We start from the raw sequence: 17,609 nt of genomic DNA, 5'->3' as shown, positions 1-17,609 counted from the left end.
TGATGGAAAAAAAATATCTTACATCAAACATCACAATTGATCAAATAGTTTGATTTTTACAAAAGAAAATCAAAGTTTGTGTCCTTAGCAAACAGTGAAGTTATTGTGATATAAAAATAAGAAATAACTCCTTCAAACTTACGAGATTTTAGAAAGCCATTCTTAAAACATGGTGAGATTGGAAAAACTCAGATTCACTTAAAAGTTATTTTCTTTATAAAAATAAATCTACTAGATCAATTTATGTGAATTTTGGAATATGGTATTTTCTTTCCATCACAAAACATATGCAATTTTTTTTTTTTTTTTTTTTTTTTTTTTAAATATAGATGGAATTCTGGACAAGCACCAAAAATTATGATCAAATCAAGCTGTAATAATTAAAAATAAAATCCTATTAAAAAAATTGCTTAGTGAAAAATATTTATAAAAAAATGACAATGAAAAAATAAAAAAATTAAAATGAAAAAATTAAATAGTCAGATAAAACACTAAGACATAAAAATAATCAAGAACATGAAGTTAAATATTTGAAAATAAAATAAGATCTCAAAGAAACTCAAAATATTACTAAACCCAAGTTTCTTTGGAAGAATATGAATTGAAAAGTGAATTTATACATACAAGTCGTTGGAAATGTGAAAATGGATCTGCATTGTAAGAAATCTCGTCATCTTTAGCGCCATTTCGGATTTCTGGCAAATCTGACATCGTATCCCTGACTGTGATCGTTCGGAATGGAGCGCTTTGCATACGTGTTATTGTGGAATTATACTAGAAAGAAAAGGGAAAGTTAAATTAAAAAATTTTATAACAACATAGAAATAGATTTTTTAATCAAGGTTAAAAACTACTATAAAATAAGGATGACAAGATTAACAGTTGAATTGTGAAAATTTGATGTTTTATTATTGACTAGCGGATAAAGAATAAGCGAAGTAATAACTGTTTAAATATTATAAAAAAAAACACGATGTTAAACTTCTTAAAAAATTTAAAAAACAGCGAACGAATGTAAAACTTCTTTTTAAAAAATTGGAAAAACAAAAACCTAAAAAAAAGGGAAAAATAAATGAACGTGTTCAGAAAAACAAAAACAAAAAAAACAGCAAAAAGCGAGAAAAAAAAAAAAAAAATGGCATAAATAACCCTGTTTCAATATTAAAAGTTTAAAAATCAAAAAAAAAAAAATTTATTTGATACCTCGGATCGAACCTGTAATCTTAAGATGATAACGCTGTCACTTTAACCATTGTGCTATGACCGCGTGGGCGAATGTAGGTCGATTTTTATGGTATTTAAACAAATTCAAGGGATAACGTGTTTTGCGCGTGTTTACGCATACATAGAAGCTATCTTGTCATGAAGGAACGATTTTTTGCTACCCCTCCTCGTAGAAAAGCGACCTATTGAAGGTGAAGGAATGAATGTTTTTAGCCAATTTTTCAGTATTTGTCATCAGAAAATGATACCAATCTGGCGAAAATCCATCGCCTCTGTTGAAAGTTTTTGCAAGAACATACAAACACATTTTCACTTTTATATATTATTTTTTATATCAGATTTGAAGATAACAATGTTGTAACATCAAAGTGTAATATCTGTTTCGATACTACACTTCAATTGTTCTGTCTACAGTTAGTGAAGGAGAGATCCTTCTAGACTGAGGTAATTTTTACTTTATGTCCCAATCCTGAATAACCCTTTTAAAAGGTAGCTGGATTTTTGTTGCATTAAAAACCAACCTTGTATCTAACTAACAATACACATGGACGATAAAACGTTTTGAATAATCACAGATTTCAAGAGGGTTCTGCTAAAACAATCATATTTTAAAAACTAAAGCACCTTAACTCCTCGAAATACCACTATTTTGTTCGGAAATGAATATCCTTTCAAATGAATTAATAAATAATAATGTAAATTATATATTTTAAAGAGTTTTAAGCAAATAAAGTAATAAAAATATCAACATAAAACAGCGTTTTCGGTAAAATTTTGTTATGACCCCCCCCCCTGAGTTTGTGTTAAGAATTCTTTTATGAAATTTGGAAATTAACTAGAAGAGATGTCACTTTTAGATTCGAGTGTCCGAAATTCTTTTGACAGCTCATTTTTTGTTGTGTTAAAAAAATAAAGACATTAACATGACAAGTATGGAAAATTGTGAAAAATTTTTCTTCAGGCACTCACTGTTAGATAAATCAATCTTTTTCCTGTTTTAATTCGTTAGAAATAAAATTGTAACCTGCTTTCTCTAGTGGTACTGAGCAATTAAAAATCATGATACCTGGAAAAAAAATCGTTCTATTTTAAAAATGTATCTAAAAACGATCTGTAGTAGCAGCAGCAGCATTATTATCAGCGATAGCATTATGAAAACAACGTTTTTTTTTGGGGGGGGGGGGTATTTTTTTATTCCAGAATGAATTAAAAATTTAAATGAAAATAGGAATATAAAAAAAAAAAAAAAAAAAAAAATGTTCTCACATATTTAGTTGGAGCTACCGGAACATAATTAGCTTAATTAGAGCTATTCGGTTATCAGAATATATAATTAAAGTAATCCCAGCCAGTCCCGCGTTACTTCTGGTCAAATTTTTAAAATATTTATATGGTTGAAAAAATAAAATAAGCTTTATAAATATGTAACTTGCATAATTTTTATCTATTGCATTAGTTTTTAATGGTGAATTAAAGTGTTTTGTTAAAAAAAAAAATAAATAAAAAAACGAAAATGTGAAATAAGATTTTTTGCTTCACGTGTGCATCAGTACCCCCCCCCCGACTCCCAATATTTTTTTTCCGTCTTTTTACAATTTTTTTCAGCAGATTATAATCGAATAGACACTAATCTAATTATTAAAAAAATGAAAAATCAATATTTAAATATTTGTAATAAGTTAAGTTCCAATTTACTTGCCTCCCCATGAGGGCAAAGTTAGACACAAGGTCTGTTTTTAATGCGAGGAAAATCCAGCTCCCGAAAAGGGGCAATCTGGATAGGAACAAACAAACATTATCTCAGTCATGAAGGATTTCTCCTTCACTGACAGAGGACAAAAAAGGTGAGGTGTAGCATCAGAATACTACACTGTGATCTTGGTTGTGAAGTCCAGGTAGAGAAATAAATAAAAAAAACGTCTTAAACTGGAAAGTTTAACGAAATAATGTGTCACTTAGACAAGAAATGTAATTAAAAATAAAAACCCAATTTATTCAAAATTTGTGAACGATTGGTCAGCTTTAGCAAAAAGTATTTTGGATATTTAAATAGGTGGGTAAATGATACTTAAGTTTTTCTAACGTTACGCTTTCTGTTAGTCACATCACTTGTTTAAAATGAAATTTATTTTTGTCTGTTTATCATAATTCTTGTAAAGTTTCACACCCCTCATTTACGCAAGTTTACATATTTAAAAGTAATTTGATGTTTAAAATCTAAGGCATAACATTTTCAAAAGCCAATAATTATGACCCACTAACCGTAAATATGTGTGTCAAACACCCTCTTTAAAAAAAAAAGCTCCCTTAATTCTACCTCTAACCCTAGGTACGAGTGGCAAGCCTCTTCCTCCTAAAACCTTCTTTAACCCTAACAATAATGCTAAGTCCAAGTGACAAGCTCCTCAACAAACAAAATTCCTCGGTAAGTTACATATAAGTGTCTTTAAAAAAAAAAAAAAAAAAAGATTCTTCCTTAAAGGATTGGATTGGATGGGTTTAACAACTTTTTCAGCCTTTTTTTTTTCTTTTTTTTTCTGCCATTAAAAGTCGGAAGAGTTTTTCAAAAGAAATTAGTTGTGTGCATATTTCAGATGTTGTATTTATAGTTGAATATGTATATATGGATGTCTTTAGGTTTTCTTAGATTTTCATATATAGATTTACTCTTTTTAGGTATGATAGGATATTCATTGGGTTGACTTTTTCAAAAAGGTCCCCCATATTGTTTTCCACATAGTATAGTTTTCTGGTTGGGGCAAGATCAGTACATTTAATTAAGATGTGTTGCACTGTGAGCCTCTCTTGGCATGGGATGCATTCTGGTGCTGATTCTTCATTGAGTATATATGAATGGGTTATATTGGTGTGTCCTATGCATAGTCGAGTCAGTATTTGTATTTTCTCGGCGTGATCTTTTGGTGTTTGGACATCGTTTCTTTAGTTTAGGTTTCATGGAGTATAGTTTGCTGCTTTCATGTTGATTCCATCATAGTTGCCATTTTCTTTGTATGTGTGCTTTTATCTGGGGTCAGTATGAGGAATCTTATAATTGTCAGTTGGGAGATGTGAAGATTTTTTTTTGCAGCTGTATCTGCCCTGTCATTGATTCCCACATGGCTAGGAATCCAGACAAAAATGTTTTTCGTGGTTGAGAGGATATTGATTTTTTTCTAGTAACTTTATTGCTAGTGGATTCTCTTGTTTTTGGTTTTGTATAGACAGTAAGACTGATAGAGAATCGGTGAGGATGATGAAGTTTTTGGTAGTTTCCTCTGAAATTATGTCAAGTGCTAGGTCGATAGCTATAGTCTATGCAGTGAATATAGATGCTTCGTTTTTAAGTTTTTTTCTTTATTGTGGTATTATGGTAGGTTGTTGCACATCCGGTGTGATTGTTGCTTTTGGACCCGTCTGTGTAGAGAAAGGTGTAGTCTGGATATTGTAATTTTAAATGTTGGTAGATTTGGGCTTTTTGTTTAGGTTCAGTTTTATTTCTGCTTATTTCATGGTCGATGGGGTGTTTTAGGTAGTATGAAGTTGTGAATGCTGGAAATTGGTATTTTGGATTCTTCAATGCTTTCCTTCATTTGGAGACCAAAAGTTTGGATGGTTTTTCTCCTAATGTTGAAGAGTTCTTCATATTTTGGATAGAAGATGCCGGGTTGTTTGAGCAGGATTTGAGTTTAAGTAAGTATTGAAGAACTAACTTTTCTCACCTTAGATCTAGGGGGGGGGGGGGGCTTCTGAGCATAGACTGTTCAAGGGGGAGGTTTTGTATGCTCCTAGGACCAATCTTAGGCCAGTATGGTGTATAGGGTCTAGGCTTTTTATATATGATGTTCGAGTTAATCCATATATGAAACAACCATAGTCTAACTTTGAGTGAACTAGTGCTCTGTAAAGTTTAAGTAGTGTTTCCCTGTCTGCACCCCAATCGGTATGTGTTACTACTCTCAGGTTTAAAGCTTTGTTACATTTTATTTTCAGATAATTTATGTGCGAGATGAATGTCAACTTTTTATCAAAAAAAATCCCCAAGAATTTGTACTGGTCAGTAACAGGTATAGGCATTTCTTTCATGGTTAGGACAGGATCATTGTGCATGTTCTTTAGTTTGCAGAAATGCATGCATTTCGTTTTTTTCTCAAGAATTTGAATCCATTTTTTTCCGTCCACTTCATTATTTTGTTTAGGCACAATTGAAGTTTCCTTTCGATTATAGGTATATATTTCGATCTGCAACATATTAAAAAGTCATCCACATATAGGGAGCAGTCTACCCCAGGATTAAGGTTTTTTTACAATGTTATTTATTTGAATACTGAATAGGGTCACTGATAGAATACTCCCTTGAGGTACTCCTTTTTCTTGTTCCTTCAAATCCGAGATGGTTGTGCGAACTTTTACTCTGAACAGTCTGTTTTTTAGAAAATTTTCAATAAAAATTGGCATTCTGCCTTTTAGTCCAAACTCCTTCAGATCTTTTGTAACAGCATACTTCCATACAGTATCATAAGATTTTTCCATGTCAAAGAACACTGCTGTAAGATGTTCCTTCCTTAGAAAGGCCTCTCTAATGAAGGTTTCCAGTCTGACTAGATGGTCTATTGAGCTTCGATTTTTCCTGAATTCTGATTGAAATTCCGTGATAAGGTTCTGTTTCCAGGAACCAAATTAGTCTTGTTTATAATCCTTTCCATGGTTTTACAAATGCAGCTTGTTAGGGATATTGGCCTGAAATTCAATGAATCTGAAGCATTACTTGATTGGGATTGGATGTTTGGGTTTTCAGATTTGGGGATTGGTATTATTGTGTCCTCTTTCCATGTCTCAGGTATGTTTTCACTGGACCATATAATGTTGAAAATTTCAAGTAAATATTTCATTGAGGTTTCTGGAAGTTTTTTGAGGATTTCGTATGGAATTTCATCGGACCCTGTAGCTGTGTCATGGGATTTAGATAGAGATTCTTTTAGTTCAGACAAGAGGTTGGTTGTATTTTTTCAGTATTTTGTGATTTAAATTGAATTTTCTTTTTTTCTTCTCTTTCTCTAATCTTTTTGAATTTCTCTGTCACATGAGATTTTTGATAAATTATCTGCCAGGTTATTGGAAATGTCTTTTTGATCTGTGTATATTTTGTTGTCTTTAGAAACGTGAGATATTGGTGTACTACTACACCTTCCTTCTATTTCCTCATCATATTCCAAACCGTTTTTGCCTTGGTATTTACATTAATTTTGGATACATAATTTCTCCATGTTGTTCTTTTGGATTCCTTTATGATTCGTCTGGCTTTTGCTCTGTTGTTTTTGAAGAAATCCAGGTTTTCGCTTGTTGGGTTCTTTTTGAATTTTCTTAAGGCAGTTCGTCGAGCTTTGATAGCTTTTCTGCATTCTTTTGTGAACCAAGGTTTGTTGTGAATGTTGGTTTTGGTTGTTTTCGATATGGTATTATTTGCTATGTTTGTGAGCGTTTTAATGAAGTAGTTCAGATGGTCATCATCTTTCTTTTCGGTAAATTATTTGGTTTTTGCACTGTTCCTGGAAGTCCTTCCAATCTGCTTTATGTAAGCTCCATTATAAAAAAGTGCACAATTTATCGCCCATAAAAAAAATAAATTGGTCAACTGTCCTAAAATGCTAAAATAGTCTCGAAATGGTGAATTATTTTACATTAAATTTATGTGAAACCGACCTCCACTCTAAATTCTTAAATTGTTTTTGTTTTGTTTCCATCAAGTCTTTAGGATGTTCACACATAATTTCCTTTAGCTCAATCATTAACCCAAAGTCAGATTGACAACCTCCCACCCTCTCATAATTGCACAAAGACCCTCTTAAAACCACACATAATCATCTTTAGAAAAAAAAAAAGGGCGTACAGGATTTATCTCCTATAGAAGAAAAAATGGTTAACTGCCCTAAAATGCTAGAATGGCTCAAAATGAGGGATCATTTTACATTAAATTTAAAAATAATACTCATTTATCTTTCATTAAAGTTTTTCAAGGTGTTCACACGTAATTGCCTACAACGGTCAAATCCTATTTTGGAAAGGTGGTCAGATGTGGTGGGAATTAATGGAAGGTATTAATCTACAATAATTCCAAAGAAATATTGCAATATATTCATTTTCAAACAGTCTTAGATTTCGATTTCAGTTATTTCTACATAAAATACATTACAATTCAGCTTTGCGTTCTCTAACTTCTTTTCTTTTAATGGATATATGGCATTTATAAGGAATTGCAGCATATTTATGTGCATTTATTGCAGATTATTTGGAAACCATTAATTTCTGAAGATTTTCAGTATCATAATCATATTCCTAGCACAAAAATACACTTATATGGTAAATTTCATTGCTTAATCTTTTGTTTTAATAAAGATATAGCATTTTTACTGAAAATGTAGTGTAGAAAATGTGACAGAGCTGGTCTTAAAGAAGGAAAAATATCCAAACGTGTGAGGCATAAAAATAGTCATAACTTTTTTAATTTTTATTGGATTTTAAAAATTTAAAGATTCTTTCTTAGCTCACCAAGCTCTTTCTATATATACCAATATTGAAATATTTTAAGCTATTTCAATTTTTTCATGTGTATTGCTAATCTAACTACAGTAATCTGGAAGCAATCTCTCATCATAGAGTAATGTGCTCTATAATGTGAGGTTTCAGCAAAGAAACTATTTATAAAATTCATGTTTGATATTAGGTACATAAAAAAAGGAATATTCTTTGTAGTGGTGGTAGTAGGATGAGTTTTGGTTGTGAAAGACATGCTTTCAGTAAGTGCATGCATGGTTGGAGTAATTTTCTTCAAATTGGGACACACGTTTCATTCAGCTGGTTACATCAGCCAGACCAAAATCAAAGAAGCAACAAACCTATATTTTATTTGATTGAAAAGTACACTTTTTTTTGGTACTAATACGGTTTTTTCAGGTTACAATGTGGAATATTTTTTTCTGGCCCCTGGTTAGGGTATTTTCCCCGCCTTCCGGTGTTATTTATAATGTTATTTAATTATATACATGTGTATTATATACTGTACTGTATTTTATTATTAATTTTTAATGCTGTATCCCAGGGTCCTACTGTACTTGAAAGCAACCCTATTGTAGTCAACTGGGTATTGTGTTTCACAGACGGGTAGTTCTTGGAAAAAAACTTTGTTCATGGAAGCTTTGTTTAGTTCAAACTATAGAAATAGGGTGTATCAAGCAACACATGTTCACAGGTGTCCAAACACTCATGCACACACAAATATGTTTAACGTTTGGATCTTAGTGATTTTTATGCACTCACAGGGTATCAAACTCACCTTTTTGTCATCGACCACCACAGATAGTTGCATTCCTCGGGGTGCAAACACATGAAGGGGTTCAGGATAAAATGGCAACTTTTCTCCAGGAGCTGCAGCTAAAATAATGGCTCTGGGGAAGAAGACAAAAAAAAAATGGAAAAGATGCTTTGTATAATATATAATTTAGTTTTAAAATAGCAAAAATTAGCTTTTTGGTTGTTTAGAAAATTGATTCTGACAGTTTTGTGCTTAGATACTTTGAATAATGTAACTTAAGAAAACTACTTTAGCTAATACAAAAGAAAAAAAAGGCAAAAACAAAAGTTTCCATGTTAACGAAATATTTAATTTAAAATGGAAACATTTTTCCAGAAATACTTGAAGGTGAGGGTTTGAATCTAAGGCCAGTCACTGAGTGAATCACTGACAAATGTAAGACTGACCGGAATTGTACATTTATGTCAGACAGAACTGTGATAAAATCATGTGGTTCCCTGTTCGACATCAGCAACCCTACACTGTTTTCATGGTCTTCTCCTTCATTCTTTCGTAATCTCTTTTGCCCAAGTTGTCATCTATCACATGTGCAACTGCAGAGGAGGAGGAGGAGGCCACAAATATAAAAAAAGAAAAGCAGCACAAATTCTGACATATGCTGCAAATATCAATCGCACTTTGGGTATGTGACACCACTGACCCTGTTGTAAACTATCGCAAAACTGACTTCTATATTTGGTCCTTTGTTCCATTACTGCCACACCTGGATTAACAGTCTAATCAGCTCCCTTTTTGTACCTTTTTAACAACTTGTTGTTCATTGTTTTGCTGATGAACCCATTTCCTTTCTTGTTGTCATATTTTTCTTTATCTTTCCTATTTCCAAACAAAGGGGAGGGGATCATCAATCACATAACAAAGATTAATTCCTGGATGTAAAATAACCAATGATTGAAATGGAGATAAATTTCCCAACAATGTTGCACGTGAATGCATGTGTGGAGAGAGTAGTGCCAAGAACAAGAACTCAAAAAAAAATCACTAGCATATCATCCAGGTTAAGCAGTTAAAACACCACTGAATATGAAAAAAAAAAAAAAAAAAAGTATAATTCTTAAAATATAAATTTTGATAAATAGACATAAAAACGTTCTTAAAAATTCCCATCTAAATCTGTAACTATTTGCTGCAATTTAACTTCATTTATAGTTGAATCAATTGTTTTTGTCATTTTCCTAAACAATTCTAGTTACAATTGAGACAATCAAAGACAAAGTGTGCATGTGTGTGTGTGAGGGTGGGGGGGGGGGTTACCCTTTGATGAAACAAATCATCCTCTCCACTATTCACTTCACGAATCATTGAAATCTTAGTTTTCACATCAAAATCAACATTTTCAGTTTTCAGAGAGAACTGTCATAAGAGGGAAAAAGATAGCAATGGCATGGCAATAGAAGAAATAAAAAATGAAAAAACGAAAGTCCAACCAAATAACACAAAAAATAAGGAGCTAAAGTTCTAACAATTTGATAGAAATCTGTTTTTTTTTTTTAGAAAAGAAAAAAAAATTTCGACCCGTAAATATTCATGGTAGGCTCTGACGATTCAAGTTGAAATCTAATTTTTCTGGATTTAAAAAACAAAAAAGTTGAATTCCGTTAAAAACAAATAAAAAAAAAAAATGGAGAACTAACATACTAGAAAACAAGAGAATCACAAAAACAAGAGAATCACAAAAAATTTTAGGAGTAAAAATATCAGTTTCCTGAACTTTATCTTCAAACTGCCTATCTTCTCTCTTTTCCATATGCAAAAAAATCCAGAGCACCGTTGATGAATACAACAAAAGTAAATATTTAAATCAACCCAAAAAAACATGACATGGAAACTTTTTAAAATGTTAGAAATTCCAAAAAACTACTGTTCGTAAACATTTGATAAGAATTGATTTCGTTCTCCTTCTTTAAAATCACTTGGAAATTTGGGGGGGGGGGAATAATTTTTTTTTTTTTTTTTTTTTACCTTCTTCGTGTTTGTGCAACTCCATAACTGCCGGCCTGAAGGATACCGAATGTACACTGGTAGCCCATACGGATTAAACAACGTAATGTGAGTTTGAGAACAAGGCTCTTTTTGAACGACACAAAGTTACGAACATTTTCCAACAAGAAAAACCTTGGCCGATAAAAGTCGCAGTAACTCAAGTAGGAAGCAATCAAGGAATTCTGCAACGGAAAAAGAAATTGAAATTGTTTTTAAATGAAACTCATTTTTAAATGTACAAAATCAAATACATAGACAGAAGTCCGATCAAAGGAAACACCAACTTTGAAGCGGTACATCAACTCATTTGAGGGAATTGGAGGTTCAAAGGTGTGACTGATCAAACAAAATTATGCGATATTTAGAGAGTTACCATTTTTGAAACGATCAAGTTCTAACAGACATGAAATAATATTTCATGTCATGAGATGTTCTTCATAACGACTTAGGGAAAACAAAATGATAATTAAAGATTTGAGGTATGTATACCAGTGATTGTGGAGTACTGACGCATTTGAGTAGTCCCAAATTTCTGTCCTTGAAAAATTTAGGACACATTTTTTGCAGACGGTGTATTCTCAAAAGATGTAATTTTGTCTGAAATTAACAGGCACTATTTTATCAACAGATTTTAAAAAGAACCAAAAACAATTAAAACCAATTATATTTGCGATTGTTTGGATTAATATTTTATTATAACTACATTGTATAGTCATCAAATCATCCCAATGTAGATTTCATCTATGATGAAAATGTGGTCGTTACAATAAAGTCCACATGTCAGAATTTTAAAAACTGCAGTCACCTGACTGTTCAGTTTATACAAAGTCTTTTTTTTTTTTTTTTTAACTGTTTATTTACCCAAACAATGCACAGTGCCAATAAGTCATAAGGGATCAGATTTTCCAGGATACTATGTAGGGAGTTGGGCAGCAAGATGTCTGTTTACATTACACTTCAACTTCTGCACATCAGTACAGTAAGGGAAGCAGGGGCCCTGGAGGGAATTCAAAAGTTTAGCAGTTTGAGGGAAGAAGCTTTCTGAATAGAAGGCTTTATAGCATCAAGAGATTTTCACAGTGTAGGGGTAGGATTTTGCTGTTTGTCTGGGATTTTTACATTGAATATTTACATTGATTTTTACATTGAATATTTACATTGAATATTTACATTGATTTTTACATTGAATATTTACATTGATTTTTACATTGAATATTTACATTGAATATTTACATTGAATATTTACATTGATTTTTACATTGAATATTTACATTGATTTTTACATTGAATATTTACATTGATTTTTACATTGAATTTTACATTGAATATTTACATTGATTATTTACATTGAATATTTACATTGATTTTTACATTGAATATTTACATTGATTTTTACCTTGATTTTTACATTGAATATTTACATTGAATATTTACATTGATTTTTACATTGAATATTTACATTGATTTTTACATTGAATATTTACATTGATTTTTACATTGAAGGGCCACAAGTGCTTTCAGTTCATCCAAACACTTTCCATTAAAATAATTGTAAAACAGGCACAGGGATGCAACATTTCAGCGATAGAGGTTGGAATTTGGCCGACAGTGCAGGACCTATTAGGTTGGTGACTTTTTTTTTTTTTTTAAATCGTCTAGGAGCGAGAGACTAGTGGCAGATGTACCAACCCAGATGTGACAACAATATTCCATAATATGGAGAAATAGTGGCTTTGTGGAGATACAGGATACTCTCAGGTGGGACTAGACTTCTAGCACGGTAGAGAGAGGCTACCTGCCTTTCAGTCGCCCTGGCAATTACCTCAATGTATTCGTTCCACGTCATGCTTGTGTATGTTAGACCTAGGAGCTTAAGGTAAGTAGTGTCTAGTCTCATTACAATTTTTTATATTTGCAAGCGTTGGATACACAAGGTGTACATTGGAATTATTGGTAGATTCACAAATGTGTGCAAAAACAAATGTTGGTAAAAGTAATGGTTACCAAGTTGTATCAGTTGATTTGTACCAAAGTTGAAATGACTAATCAGCTTTGATGTTCCCAATGATCCTTCCCCTCAATCTATTACATTTGATTTTAAAATAACATTTTTAGCAATAAATATGCTGATTAAATGAATGGATCTTAAATTTTTATCTTGACATGGAGGCCCGCCACACAGACAATCCATTTCACCTTTTATCTACATTTATTTTTTGCTTTATTGATAAAGAAAGACAATCTTCATAATCACAAGGATAAGATTTCGGCAACAAATGGAGAGGACGATGTAAGCTAAATGGCTCACCTTAAACTTGGAATATTCTCTATGGTTAAATCTGTTCATACCACTGAATCCTTGACATGGAGGCCCGCCACACAGAAAATCCACTTCACCTTTCTTTGGCAATCTTTGACCCATCTGAGTCCTTTCAGCACCCTGAAAACAAAATTTCAAACTAGATAAAACATTTAGGGGGAAAAAAAAATCATTGTTGGAGATTTAAACTCTAAACAAATGTGATTATTACCAACTAATAAGTAGAATCTACACTTATTTAGATTTACAATGAAACAAAAAAAATAAAAAATAAAAAAAAATACATGTAAAACCACAAAAATTAATATTTTTGTAGTAACATTTGGACAATAGTGATGTTTTTTTTTTGGTGTGGGATGGGGGGCAACTCACCTCCATAGCTAACTTAAGGAGTAGATTACAGTCTTCTGTAAAAACTGTACAACCAGGATTGTTAAGTCGAAAAGCTTGGGCAGCCATTTCCATCTTTTCAATAGCCCAGCTAGCCTTTGCTATTCCAGCTTGGTGAAATCCTTCAGATAATCCTAAATTAGCAAAAGAAAATTTTTTTTTTTTGTTAAAAATGGTGGTATTATACAAAAATCCAAATTTTCAGAAATGTTTGCTCAGCTTAAAAGCCTTATTGAAATGGCAAAATTACAAATGCATTTTGCAAAATACGATATTAATTTTATACAATTAACAAAATCAGAATAGAAAATACATAATAAACACAAAATGTTCATACAGCTTTTCAATGTCTATTTTCGAGAACTTTTCAAAAATTTTTAAGGTCTTCTGCAGATAAAATTCAAGTTTTGAAAACCAAATTTGATATATAAGCAATAATATAATCAACCAAAAGATTTAATAATTGACAACAGGCAAGGTTATTTTATGAAATGACTAAAAATTAGGTTAGAATATACAAATTGAAAGGAAAAAGTTATTTATTTTATTTAGAAACTGAGATATTGACTCTCCTATAAATAGAGCATAGGGTAAATGTAATATAGTGTACATTCAAGATAAAAAGTAAAGCAGTTCACACAAAGAGTTAGATTGCACTTTTGGCAGCAAGTTAGTCGCTTACTATTGATATAAATTCATATATCAAACAAATAGTAGTTTAACAAATTTCACAAGAATTTTTAAAAGAGTTTCAACAATTGTCAGAAGTTTAAGAGTATAAATTAAATTTATCCTTTCTTCAGAGTAATTATGTACTATCATATCATTTGATAGATTTTAAGGCAAAATTATTTGGTGTCCTATTTATATGACTGTGGAATGAATTATGGTCCATATTTTTCTCTTCCTTTTTTAGTAGAAAAAAAAACTTTATGAATGAATATTTTTACCTCTGGCTTATTCTTTATATAAAACCGTGACCAATTCTTATATCAATGTGTATTTCTAGATTAAACATAACTTTGTAAAATTAAACATTTAATTGAATATTTATTGAAAATCAAAAACACTAACGTAAAACCCTTTTAAAAAATTTAATTAAATCTACAGAATGCATTTTAGTTTCTTTGTAAATAAGTCAACCATTGTAATCTTTTTTTCAATAGTTAAAAACAAACTAATTTCACAACCCTTCAAAATTTGAAAGGAATTTGAAAGCATTTAAACTGACAAATTGTTTTTTAGCAAATCACTATCAAAAGATACAAAGTCTTCTAAAGAGGATTAGAACATTATAGTTGTTTTCATAACAATTTGGTTCAATTATTAATTTAACGACCAAACAATACAGTAACTAAATGTAACTGTAAATATACTGTAATATATATAAATAAAAAATTGGGTTTCAAAAAGAAATTGGGGAAGGGAGATTAAAATAACAGTAAACAAAATCCCAGGCAATACTGGATAAGTATAGAGAAATATAAATTCATAAGCAAAACATGATTAACACTGTGGTTACCAAGTTTCCTAAAAAATATTAAGAGACTTTGTACGTCAGTTAGATTTTTTTAATATAATAAATACATTGCAGAATTTGTTTCATTTCAAGATATCAGATTTTTAGTTTTAATGCTGGAAAATGTTGCATTAATAATTAAAAAAAAAAATTTCAACAAATAAAGCGGATGCCATGACCAAAAACTGAAACCCTGTGATCTTCAGTCTGACCTTTTACAAAATTAGCTATCTAGACTTTCTTATAGATAGAGTTCAAAATATTATTCAACAAAATAATTATAGATTTCACTTGTCATAATTGAATGATTTAAGTCATGTTTCAATAAAAATAAATGCGTAAACATTATCAATAATGTTGGAGATTATTTTAATAAGCTAAAACAATTTATTTTGTTTTAAGTACGTATTGGTGTTAAAATAATTTAATATTTAATAAATATTAAAATTTGGGCCCATAATTCTAATTCCTTAAAAATTGGTTTTCAAACTGAAATGCAGAAAGGAAACTAAACATCCAGTTTATTTTCCTTGAACTTCATTACAATGAAGTATTTTAGCAAAATATATGCATTAGGTAAACTTTTGACACAAAAATAAAAGATTGCTTGAATAGATTTAGAAACACAGGGCCATATTATATGCAAAAAAAAAAAAAAAAAGGTAAAAATAAAAATAAGTAAAAATAATGGTATTCCTGTATGAATGTGCCATATGAACATTCTCAAAATCAATTCATATGGAAACTTTAATACCTAAATAACATATTTAAACTGATTTAAAATGGTATATATTGAATATGGACACGTTTTAACACTTTAAGAAACGCAAAATGTTATTTACCCTTTGCAATGCAACTTATTATTTACCCATTGGAGCATTCTTTCTACCCATATGTAGAACGTTGTAACATGTTTCTGCAATATGTGTAGCATTTAACATTTTTTGCATGGTCAAAATACAGTTTATTTTACAGCATATCAACATTTTGGAGTTATTTGATGTAAAACAAAATCTGCTGTAAACAATTCATTGAACACAAGTTGCTATAGTTGGGAAAGGATATTCATACCTTTCTAAATTGCATTGGATCATAAGTGAATGCTATGCATCTGACTGGAGTTAGATTTAAATGATTCCAATAGTCAGAGTTGATATTCGTTACAGCACTATGTACCTTCCCTGTCCTCTTTTTTGATTAGAAAGTTTTTACACTTTTTTTTTTAAATTAAAATCCTTAATATATCAAATACGTACCTCCACATCCAGCAAAGACATCTAAAGTCGACAACGGTTCAAGATGAGGTACAACTTCTTCAGATGAGAGATTTTTAGATTTACCTTTTCCCTTTCCTTTACCTTTACCCTTAAAAGAAAAGAAAAAAAAAACAGCATGTTCAGAAAATGGTAATCTTTTAAATACAGTAAAACTTCTTGTATCCAGATTTAGCAGGACTACAAATATGAGGGATTTGATCAAAAAAATTAAAAACATCAAATTGAGATTCCACCCTTAATATTTTGCAGTAAACAAAATCAAATCGTAATTTTGAACACCAAAGTAGTAACAAGCACTTGTATATAGTTGGAAAGCTCCAGAAAGAGAAAAGTTTCCCTACTTAGATTGTGGAAAGAGGGTAGAGTGTAACTATTTTTGTGGTACTTGTAAGCATTGCACAAGTTGAATTTTCAAGTAGATATACAGATGAGTTTGTATGCAAGAAGTTTGTGGCAATGGAGACAGATGAGAAGTTAGATTGTAGAACATATATTTAGATGGGGATGCTATTGAAGTTGTTCAAAAGTTTTGTTATCTGGGTGATACCAAGAGAACACAGAGATAAGCTGATGCTGGTGTGATAGCAAGACTCAAGAGTTGATGGAATACAGTCTGAGAACTTCTGCCATTACTAATTATCTGAACATTAGTACTGTTAACCAAGGGAAGTGAAACCTGGTCAGTGAGGGTTGAAATATGTTGCATGGAGAAAAATGATATGAGAATGGATTAGATGTAGGTGAAGTATCGGAGGGGAAGACGTGAGGAAGTGATAAGGATAAACTTGAGAAAAAGAGGGATAAATAAAAACCTGGCCAGAGATAGGTTAGTTTGAAAATCAATTCCTAAAAGTTATCCAACACATATCAGCATGTAAAATGAACGTAAAACCAAATATAACAAGTAATAATTACCTTTCCTTTATCCCCCATGAAAAAGGCTTCATTAGGAGGCTCTTCAAAATTTCTTTTCTCAGAATTATATGCCTGAAAAAAATTAAATAAAGGAAATAATTTTTTTTTTTCATAGAAATATTCAAAATATTCATATAAAACAGGGTGGTCCTTACAAAAATACTGACATTAGTCAATAAATCGGAATGAGCATTGTAGTAACATCATGGAACTACTTTCATACATGCAATAAATGTAACCACTTGGCATAAGAATGGTGTAAACCATGCTGTACATCTTGAACAAGCTAGAACATGCACATCTCTTCTAATGTATATATGTTAAATAAATACTTCTGTTACAACTTACCATGCCTCAGCCCAAACAATATTGTGAGTCATGGAAACAAACATCAAAGGCTGGCACGTGTGCGTATTGTAAAAAGTCACCAATACTTTAACTTGAAACCCCACAAATAGGAAACAAAAGGTGACATATGCAAATTAAGACATGCTCGAATTCGGGCATATAAGCGTTAGCGAGAAAATTTTTTGTTGACTAAGTCATTTTAATGAACGGTTAATTCACAGGAAGAAAGACGGATTTTCTACGAACGTCAAAACAGGAAAAGAA

General features: G+C 31.1%; 1 protein-coding gene across 3 annotated transcripts in view; it reads right to left on the bottom strand.

Moving 5' to 3' along the window:
- LOC145239845 (DNA (cytosine-5)-methyltransferase 1-like) overlaps positions 1–17,609 on the bottom strand; it is a 109,424-nt gene that overhangs the window by 9,264 nt on the left and 82,551 nt on the right. For all 3 annotated transcript variants that reach the window (XM_080103394.1, XM_080103396.1, XM_080103395.1), the window contains exons 28-34: positions 16,998–17,069; positions 16,062–16,170; positions 13,269–13,420; positions 12,885–13,016; positions 10,556–10,758; positions 8,555–8,666; positions 625–774 (exon numbers count right to left, since the gene is read on the bottom strand). In XM_080103394.1, coding sequence (XP_079959520.1) covers positions 625–774; positions 8,555–8,666; positions 10,556–10,758; positions 12,885–13,016; positions 13,269–13,420; positions 16,062–16,170; positions 16,998–17,069 — 930 coding nt within the window. The remainder of the gene's footprint in view (positions 1–624; positions 775–8,554; positions 8,667–10,555; positions 10,759–12,884; positions 13,017–13,268; positions 13,421–16,061; positions 16,171–16,997; positions 17,070–17,609) is intronic.

Source organism: Euprymna scolopes, chromosome 19 (genome assembly GCF_053919585.1).
Source record: "Euprymna scolopes isolate OS-2025 chromosome 19, ASM5391958v1, whole genome shotgun sequence".
NCBI classification, from domain to species: domain Eukaryota; kingdom Metazoa; phylum Mollusca; class Cephalopoda; order Sepiida; family Sepiolidae; genus Euprymna; species Euprymna scolopes.
This window is presented reverse-complemented; position numbering and strand designations above follow the sequence as displayed.